This window comes from Gnatocerus cornutus, chromosome 8 (assembly GCF_029298725.1).
Source record: "Gnatocerus cornutus isolate USDA-ARS CGAHR chromosome 8, icGnaCorn1.1, whole genome shotgun sequence".
NCBI classification, from domain to species: domain Eukaryota; kingdom Metazoa; phylum Arthropoda; class Insecta; order Coleoptera; family Tenebrionidae; genus Gnatocerus; species Gnatocerus cornutus.
This window is the reverse complement of record NC_142240.1, coordinates 5,890,477-5,899,845: the sequence shown is the minus strand read 5'-3', so window position 1 is coordinate 5,899,845 and position 9,369 is coordinate 5,890,477. Positions and strand designations below refer to the sequence as shown.

The window sequence follows — 9,369 nt, the reverse complement described above, 5'->3', positions numbered from 1 at the left end:
TCGTCAAAATTCTTAGAGAAAACCGCATATTTCGATGCAAAACGACGATTTCTCGCCGATTTTCGTTGTTTTCTGGCTTGAATTCGCAAAGAAGAGCACGAAATCTACAAAATCATGACTTTTTACCAAGATTCAACGGCTGAATTGCAAGAAAACAGCAGAATTCTGCACGAAATCATCAAAATTCTTAGAGAAAACTGCATATTTCGATGCAAAACAACGATTTCTCGCCGATTTTCGTTGTTTTCTATCTTGAATTCGCCAAGAAGAGCACGAAATCTACAAAATCATGACTTTTTACCTAGATTCAGCGGCTGAATTGCAAGAAAACAGCAGAATTCTGCACGAAATCATCAAAATTCTTACAGAAAACCGCATATTTCGATGCAAAACAACGATTTCTCGACGATTTTCGTTGTTTTCTATCTTGAATTCGCCAAGAAGAGCACGAAATCTACAAAATCATGACTTTTTACCTAGATTCAACGGCTGAATTGCAAGAAAACAGCAGAATTCTGCACGAAATCATCAAAATTCTTACAGAAAACCGCATATTTCGATGCAAAACGACGATTTCTCGCCGATTTTCGTTGTTTTCTGGATTGAATTCGCAAAGAAGAGCAGGAAATCTACAAAATCATGACTTTTTACCAAGATTCAACGGCTGAATTGCAAGAAAACAGCAGAATTCTGCACGAAATCATCAAAATTCTTACAGAAAACCGCATATTTCGATGCAAAACGACGATTTCTCGCCGATTTTCGTTGTTTTCTGGCATGAATTTGCAAAGAAGAGCACGAAATCTACAAAATCATGACTTTTTACCAAGATTCAACGGCTGAATTGCAAGAAAACAGCAGAATTCTGCACGAAATCATCAAAATTCTTAGAGAAAACCGCATATTTCGATGCAAAACGACGATTTCTCGCTGATTTTCGTTGTTTTCTATCTTGAATTCGCAAAGAAGAGCACGAAATCTACAAAATCATGACTTTTTACCAAGATTCAACGGCTGAATTGCAAGTAAACAGCAGAATTCTGCACTAAATCGTCAAAATTCTTAGAGAAAACCGCATATTTCGATGCAAAACGACGATTTCTCGCCGATTTTCGTTGTTTTCTGGCTTTAATTCGCAAAGAAGAGCACGAAATCTACAAAATCATCACTTTTTACCAAGATTCAACGACTGAATTGCAAGAAAACAGCAGAATTCTGCACGAAATCATCAAAATTCTTACAGAAAACCGCATATTTCGATGCAAAACGACGATTTCTCGCCGATTTTCGTTGTTTTCTGGATTGAATTCGCAAAGAAGAGCAGGAAATCTACAAAATCATGACTTTTTACCAAGATTCAACGGCTGAACTGCAAGAAAACAGCAGAATTCTGCACGAAATCATCAAAATTCTTACAGAAAACCGCATATTTCGATGCAAAACGACGATTTCTCGCCGATTTTCGTTGTTTTCTGGCATGAATTTGCAAAGAAGAGCACGAAATCTACAAAATCATGACTTTTTACCAAGATTCAACGGCTGAATTGCAAGAAAACAGCAGAATTCTGCACGAAATCATCAAAATTCTTAGAGAAAACCGCATATTTCGATGCAAAACGAGGATTTCTCGCTGATTTTCGTTGTTTTCTATCTTGAATTCGCAAAGAAGAGCACGAAATCTACAAAATCATGACTTTTTACCAAGATTCAACGGCTGAATTGCAAGTAAACAGCAGAATTCTGCACTAAATCGTCAAAATTCTTAGAGAAAACCGCATATTTCGATGCAAAACGACGATTTCTCGCCGATTTTCGTTGTTTTCTGGCTTTAATTCGCAAAGAAGAGCACGAAATCTACAAAATCATCACTTTTTACCAAGATTCAACGACTGAATTGCAAGAAAACAGCAGAATTCTGCACGAAATCATCAAAATTCTTAGAGAAATCCGCATATTTCGATGCAAAACGACGATTTCTCGCCGATTTTCGTTGTTTTCTGGCTTGAATTCGCAAAGAAGAGCACGAAATCTACAAAATCATCACTTTTTACCAAGATTCAACGGCTGAATTGCAAGAAAACAGCAGAATTCTGCACGAAATCATCAAAATTCTTAGAGAAAACCGCATATTTCGATGCAAAACGACGATTTCTCGCCGATTTTCGTTGTTTTCTGGCTTGAATTCGCAAAGAAGAGCACGAAATCTACAAAATCATCACTTTTTACCAAGATTCAACGGCTGAATTGCAAGAAAACAGCAGAATTCTGCACGAAATCATCAAAATTCTTACAGAAAACCGTATATTTCGATGCAAAACGACGATTTCTCGCCGATTTTTGTTGTTTTCTGGCTTGAATTCGCAAAGAAGAGCACGAAATCTACAAAATCATGACTTTTTACCAAGATTCAACAGCTGAATTGCAAGAAAACAGCAGAATTCTGCACGAAATCATCAAAATTCTTACAGAAAACCGCATATTTCGATGCAAAACGACGATTTCTCGCCGATTTTTGTTGTTTTCTGGCTTGAATTCGCAAAGAAGAGCACGAAATCTACAAAATCATGACTTTTTACCAAGATTCAACGGCTGAATTGCAAGAAAACAGCAGAATTCTGCACGAAATCATCAAAATTCTTACAGAAAACCGCATATTTCGATGCAAAACGACGATTTCTCGCCGATTTTCGTTGTTTTCTGGCATGAATTCGCAAAGAAGAGCACGAAATCTACAAAATCATGACTTTTTACCAAGATTCAACGGCTGAATTGCAAGAAAACAGCAGAATTCTGCACGAAATCATCAAAATTCTTAGAGAAAACCGCATATTTCGATGCAAAACGACGATTTCTCGCTGATTTTCGTTGTTTTCTATCTTGAATTCGCAAAGAAGAGCACGAAATCTACAAAATCATGACTTTTTACCAAGATTCAACTGCTGAATTGCAAGAAAACAGCAGAAGTCTGCACGAAATCGTCAAAATTCTTAGAGAAAACCGCATATTTCGATGCAAAACGACGATTTCTCGCCGATTTTCGTTGTTTTCTGGCTTGAATTCGCAAAGAAGAGCACGAAATCTACAAAATCATGACTTTTTACCAAGATTCAACGGCTGAATTGCAAGAAAACAGCAGAATTCTGCACGAAATCATCAAAATTCTTAGAGAAAACTGCATATTTCGATGCAAAACAACGATTTCTCGCCGATTTTCGTTGTTTTCTATCTTGAATTCGCCAAGAAGAGCACGAAATCTACAAAATCATGACTTTTTACCTAGATTCAGCGGCTGAATTGCAAGAAAACAGCAGAATTCTGCACGAAATCATCAAAATTCTTACAGAAAACCGCATATTTCGATGCAAAACAACGATTTCTCGACGATTTTCGTTGTTTTCTATCTTGAATTCGCCAAGAAGAGCACGAAATCTACAAAATCATGACTTTTTACCTAGATTCAACGGCTGAATTGCAAGAAAACAGCAGAATTCTGCACGAAATCATCAAAATTCTTACAGAAAACCGCATATTTCGATGCAAAGCGACGATTTCTCGCCGATTTTCGTTGTTTTCTGGCTTGAATTCGCAAAGAAGAGCACGAAATCTACAAAATCATCACTTTTTACCAAGATTCAACGGCTGAATTGCAAGAAAACAGCAGAATTCTGCACGAAATCATCAAAATTCTTAGAGAAAACCGCATATTTCGATGCAAAACGACGATTTCTCGCCGATTTTCGTTGTTTTCTGGCTTGAATTCGTAAAGAAGAGCACGAAATCTACAAAATCATGACTTTTTACCAAGATTCAACGGCTGAATTGCAAGTAAACAGCAGAATTCTGCACTAAATCGTCAAAATTCTTAGAGAAAACCGCATATTTCGATGCAAAACGACGATTTCTCGCCGATTTTCGTTGTTTTCTGGCTTGAATTCGCAAAGAAGAGCACTAAATCTACAAAATCATGACTTTCTACCAAGATTCAACGGCTGAATTGCAAGAAAACAGCAGAATTCTGCACGAAATCATCAAAATTCTTAGAGAAAACTGCATATTACGATGCAAAACAACGATTTCTCGCCGATTTTCGTTGTTTTCTATCTTGAATGCGCAAAGATGAGCACTAAATCTACAAAATCATGACTTTTTACCTAGATTCAACGGCTGAATTGCAAGAAAACAGCAGTAGTGATACAAAGCCGGTTCTAGACCGGAAGTCGTAATCTCGAGCGCCCGTCCGGTGATGTATTGCTGGTCATCTACCAATCAGGCGCACAGATGGTGTCGGCGGCTCTTCCGGCGTATTGCTGGTCATCTGCCAATCAGGTGGCGGGTGATTTAAAAATTTGACAGATGGCGGTGGGAATTTGACAGCTGGTGGCGGGAAATTGAAATGTGTAGCCGGTTGGAGGCGCCGCGAGCCGATAAACAGTTCAATTTGCGCGTGCGCGGCTAAACGGCGGGAAATTTAAAAATTTGACAGATGGCGGTGGAAATTTGACAGCTGGCGGCGGGAAATTTGAATTGACAGATGGCTGTAAATTTGACATTTGATCGTTCAAGATGGCGTCTTTAATTGTGACAGCTGGTAGAGGATCAAGATGGCGGTGACGGTTTGGGTGACAATCATAGAGGGCGCTAGAGAGAGAGCAAAAAATTCAAAAAAATTTGAGTGCGGTTCTCGGAAAAAATTGCAATTTCTCGGAAAAAAATATTATAATTTCTCGGAAAAAACATGTAAAATAGTTCGTTATTTGGGTGTGGTCATTTGGTCTGATTTCCGCGTTTCTCGGAATAACCGCAAACATTGATAACAGACCAAACTAGATGTTTTCAAACAAGACAAAAATTTAAAATAGTTCGCAGGGTATAAACAAGGTGTTTGAGATTTTCAGTCGCTGCTTGTATTTTTTATGAGACTTTTGGTGGGTCGTATGTACGATTTTCTGTAGCGGGATATTTAAAAATGGTGGAGTGCACGCCATCTATCCATCGTGGTGTGGTAGAAATCTGTATTATCGATTAAAAAATTTTCTGGAAATATGTAAAAAGTGTATGGGCAATGACACTATTATAGCGATCGAGTACCTATATAATAATAAATTAATGAAAAAAAAAAAAATTCTGCAGGTCGTCTAATGTATGCAGGAATCTGGAATCAGGAATCAACATTAGTAGATGTCATATTTTTAGCGCAAATTTTAAATTCGATAAGAGGTGTGTGAGTGGGTGGTGCGTGCAAATATAAATCCAATTGAACTTCCGTAATTTACAAGTATTCAAAATGAATACGCAAACAAGAGAAGAAGTCAAATCAATTATTAGAAACCGATGGCCCAATCGTAAATTTGTAAGTTTATGATCTTTATATAATATATTTATGTTTTATTTTAACCTATCTTTGTCAGTTTGTCTTGGTGTCTCTTGAAAAACTCCCTGAAGATGCTGAAATTCTCAACATATCAGGGTGTGAACTAGGCAGTGTAGGTTGTATAAACAATACATGGGGCCTACATATTTACCATAAGGTGAGTTCCTTTTTTCATATATTTTCAATTCAAGGAATTTATTTTTGAATATCTTCACAGTATCCTGAGACAATTCGAAGGCGTGGAAGACCACGGAAAAGGAAGCCTTCTTTTCAATTTATTGCTTTGTAAATATATTATATACAAATAAAATTAAATAAAAGTATAAAGTTTTATTTATTATTCAAAATAAAGGGCGTGCAATATAAGCAATAAAGAATTACTTAACTAATTACATATATGAAAAGCGTGTTTGGCGTTTTTTGGTAAGGAGCTTATATTTTTTCTTATTATAGTCGTCGTCGTCGTCGTCCTCATCGTTGCAGTGATCTGTGAGAAAAATATTATCAATATTTCATAAGAATGATCATCAATGTGATGATTAGAATAAATTGAATAATGATCCCCACGAAAGTGAATTAATTTTATTTAAACTAATAAATCGTTTATTGTCAAAAGGTGATAAAGCTTTTATTAATTTTAAATGTGCAAAGTGATGTATTTGAATTAAATGTATTCTGTCGTACCCATTTTTAAAGCTGAAATAAACGATAAAGCGATAAATAGCCTGTTCAGAATACGATTTTTCACAATACCTACATTTCATAACTTGAATTTAAATTCGAATCTAACGAATAAATTGTGTTAAATCAATCTTTATGCGGTAAGTGATGTTAATATAGATGTTAGTGTTAAAATCAAGACATTGATATTATTACCTCTATTTTTGTGCTTCAACTTTCTCGACTGTGGCATGTATGAATTTGATCCTGCTGATATTTTAACGAATTTGTCGATTGAGAGAGTTAGAAATAAAATTGAATCAAGTTGCCATCCACTTCCAGACGATTCAAAATTACATGTCTGCGAATGAAAAATTAAATTAATACTAATAATAATAAGACATGTAAGTACTTACTTGGGCAATGAGATTTCGAAATAAAAGCGTCAAAATATCGTGTAGTTTCTCATTCGTTGTTGTTTTCAAAAATATTTTATTTTCAGTAGTAAAGTATTTATTTTCTCCGTTGACTTTATCATCATCATCCGCCAGCCTTAACACATATTTGCTACATAATTCCAAATTAAATTTGAGAGCACCCAATTGTTTAATTTTTTTATGTAACAAATCTTTAATCATATTCATCGAATCAACCAACAACTCGAAAAGTTCCACATGGTTATGGTTGTAGAGAATGTAGGTCTCAACGCGCGATTTGAACGCCAATAATGGCTGTAAAGGAGAAATTAATACCAAAATTTAGTTAAAATAAAGACTACTTACTTTGATTAGAGATAACCTTCGTAGTGGAGCTGATGTTAATGATGATGTTGATTGCTGGTGCTGGTGCTGCTGCAGTCCACTTCCTTGAGGTTGATGATGATGATGATGGGAAAATGCTTGTAGTTTTTCGTCTAGTAAATGTTTTAAACATTGAAGTTGAATAAATTTTGTTTGATTTTTGCGTTTTTCCCAGACAGATTTTGATGAACTCAACAATAGGTTTTTACATTCTTTTGTTGACTTTGCAATTTCTTCATTGATTTCGGTCACATTTTCTTTCGAATCCAAAGAAATATTGTTCAACATGTTTTCTATGTTCTTGATTTGTTCATCCATGCTAGTAGATGATGTTGATGAAGATGCTGATGATGACGATGACGACGACGATGATGATAGTTTCGTTGATTTATTCATGTTTCTCAAATTCAAAAACGTTGGCCTTTTCTGCCTTACCAACGTCTTTCTGCCCTCTGAAGATGATACTTGATCCTTTACCGCTCAACAAATAATTTCGAAGCTCGGAATTATCCAAAAAGTTTTGCGCCAAACGTTTGGGTAAAAAGAGATCACCTTTTCCATCAACAGAACAAACAACCGAATTTCCAAATTTTGTTTTAATACACTTTATATTAATAATTTTATACGAATGATCAACTACTAAGTCTTCATTTGCCCGAACACGATTGGGCAATGTGCATGAAGCGGTGTCATTTAATGACTGAAGAGTATTATGATGATTGGAATTCATTTTAATGATTTAAGTAATGCACGCGGACAGTAAAACTAGAATGAAGTGTCTGAAACTGAAATGAATAATAGATCTCCTTGTATGAAATAATTTATTACGTCACACAAAAATGATAAGCAAAAGCGTAAATTTGATTGGTTCTAAAATTAAAATATTTCATCATCGGTAGAAACCACCGAAGAAGAGGAAGAAGACGATGAAATATGTACAGTACTTGCTAATGTATATTTTTTCAAATGTAATTTAATACAACACCTTTTAAATGACTGTATTGAAAATAATGGTTTGTTGATGCACCATCCACACCAAGACCCAGAATCACCTACGTATTGGTACAATTTAGTAGATTTTATGACATAATGTAAAACAACTTTTTTTAGTTTAATACTAAAATCTGAATAAGATGTAACGTTTAATGAAATTATGTGGTCCACACATTTAAAACATACTCCAAACATACAGAGGTATTCATCATCACCAAACGTAACATCATAAAAATCGAAATTTATGCAAATGTACTTGTATCTTTGAATATTTCGAATATGTAGTCCGTATTCATTATAATAAGGGTTTTGGTATATCAGTAGTTTCATAAAGTTTTCACACTTCACTCTTTCACCCCACGTATAATTTTGATTAAGACAATTTTCACATTGACAATTAGCAAATTCGGTACCACTTTCAGCATTTTCAACGGAGATTATAATATCATTCTCAAGTCTTTCAGTCCAATAAAATTTGAGAAAATCGTACCATAAAATTGTCGGTAAAATATTGTATAAATTAACAATGCTATTTCCAAATGGAAAAGATTTTATTATTTGTATAAACGTTAAGTTTTGCAACGATTTTGGAGCTGAACCACTCATTTTTACTGTAATTGATTGATTGATTAGCAAACGACAGCACGACTTATTGCAATTGATTCGACTGGAAATATAAGAATATAAAACACGGAACTTTACCACTGAGGGAACGTTTTTTAATAAATCTGGGAAACCACGATTACCATAAATTACGTAATTGAACGGAAAACCTAACCAATGAACTAATTTGATAAAAAGCTGTAGTTTTCCTTAATATTTCATTAATCAGTAATAAAGTTAAAATCTGATTTACTCATCATTCTGACAAATTGGGATAATTTAAATCAAATTGTTTTTCATTAGAACAATTTATTTCGAATATCGACAAATCTTTAATATTCGATCGGGTGAACACAATTAAATTCATATTATTAAAAACCGTTAACACTGATCGAGTTGGTGATGTAATATTTTCTACAGATAAGACGGAAACATTACCACTAACAGAATGTTTTTTATAAAACACGGAAACCACTTTTACCACAACTTCGTATTTTTACAAAATCCTTTAAACTAATTTGATAAAAAACGGTGGTTTTATTAGCATTTTATTTATAAAACTTATAAAAAATATAAGTATAATATAAGTATAATTAAAATTTTTAATTTACTCATTATCATCTTCTATTTCTTCTCCTTCTTCTTCTTTATTTTCGAATGTTACAAGCCGAGATAGTAAATTCTTAATTTGAATCAAAATGTTTTCATTGGGGCAATTTATTCCGAATATCGACAAATCTTTGATAGCGGATCGTGTGACCGCATTTAAAAATTCATCGAACTCAAAGAAATTCATTTTATTAAAAAAGTACATTTTTCCGTTAACATATCGTATTGCACCTAATAATTTATGTGCAGGAACGCCTGGAAATCGTTCCGATATCAAGCCGACACTATTTATTTTATTAGAACACGGATTAATGTTTACAAATTTATTATGAT

General features: G+C 34.4%; 1 protein-coding gene across 1 annotated transcript; it reads right to left on the bottom strand.

The window, feature by feature from the left end:
- Window positions 1-5,729: 5,729 nt before the first annotated feature.
- On the bottom strand, window positions 5,730-7,561 carry LOC148169387 (uncharacterized). Its single transcript, XM_088044186.1, has 6 exons — window positions 7,435-7,561; window positions 7,363-7,383; window positions 6,814-7,310; window positions 6,448-6,762; window positions 6,248-6,392; window positions 5,730-5,858 (listed from the first exon to the last, which is right to left on the bottom strand). The coding sequence occupies exons 1-6, from the start codon at window positions 7,559-7,561 to the stop codon at window positions 5,761-5,763; spliced, it is 1,203 nt and encodes a 400-aa protein (XP_087900312.1). The 3' UTR covers window positions 5,730-5,760.
- Window positions 7,562-9,369: the final 1,808 nt, after the last annotated feature.

Bases quoted from the DNA above. Each gene is read 5' to 3' on its own strand.
- LOC148169387 (XM_088044186.1), bottom strand. From the start codon at position 7,561: ATGAATTCCAATCATCATAATACTCTTCAGTCATTAAATGACACCGCT. The intron at 7,311-7,362 runs GTTTGGCGCAAA...TTATTTGTTGAG, and splicing joins TGATCTCTTTTTACCCAAAC to CGGTAAAGGATCAAGTATCA. The intron at 6,763-6,813 runs GTAAGTAGTCTT...TCTCCTTTACAG, and splicing joins GAAGGTTATCTCTAATCAAA to CCATTATTGGCGTTCAAATC.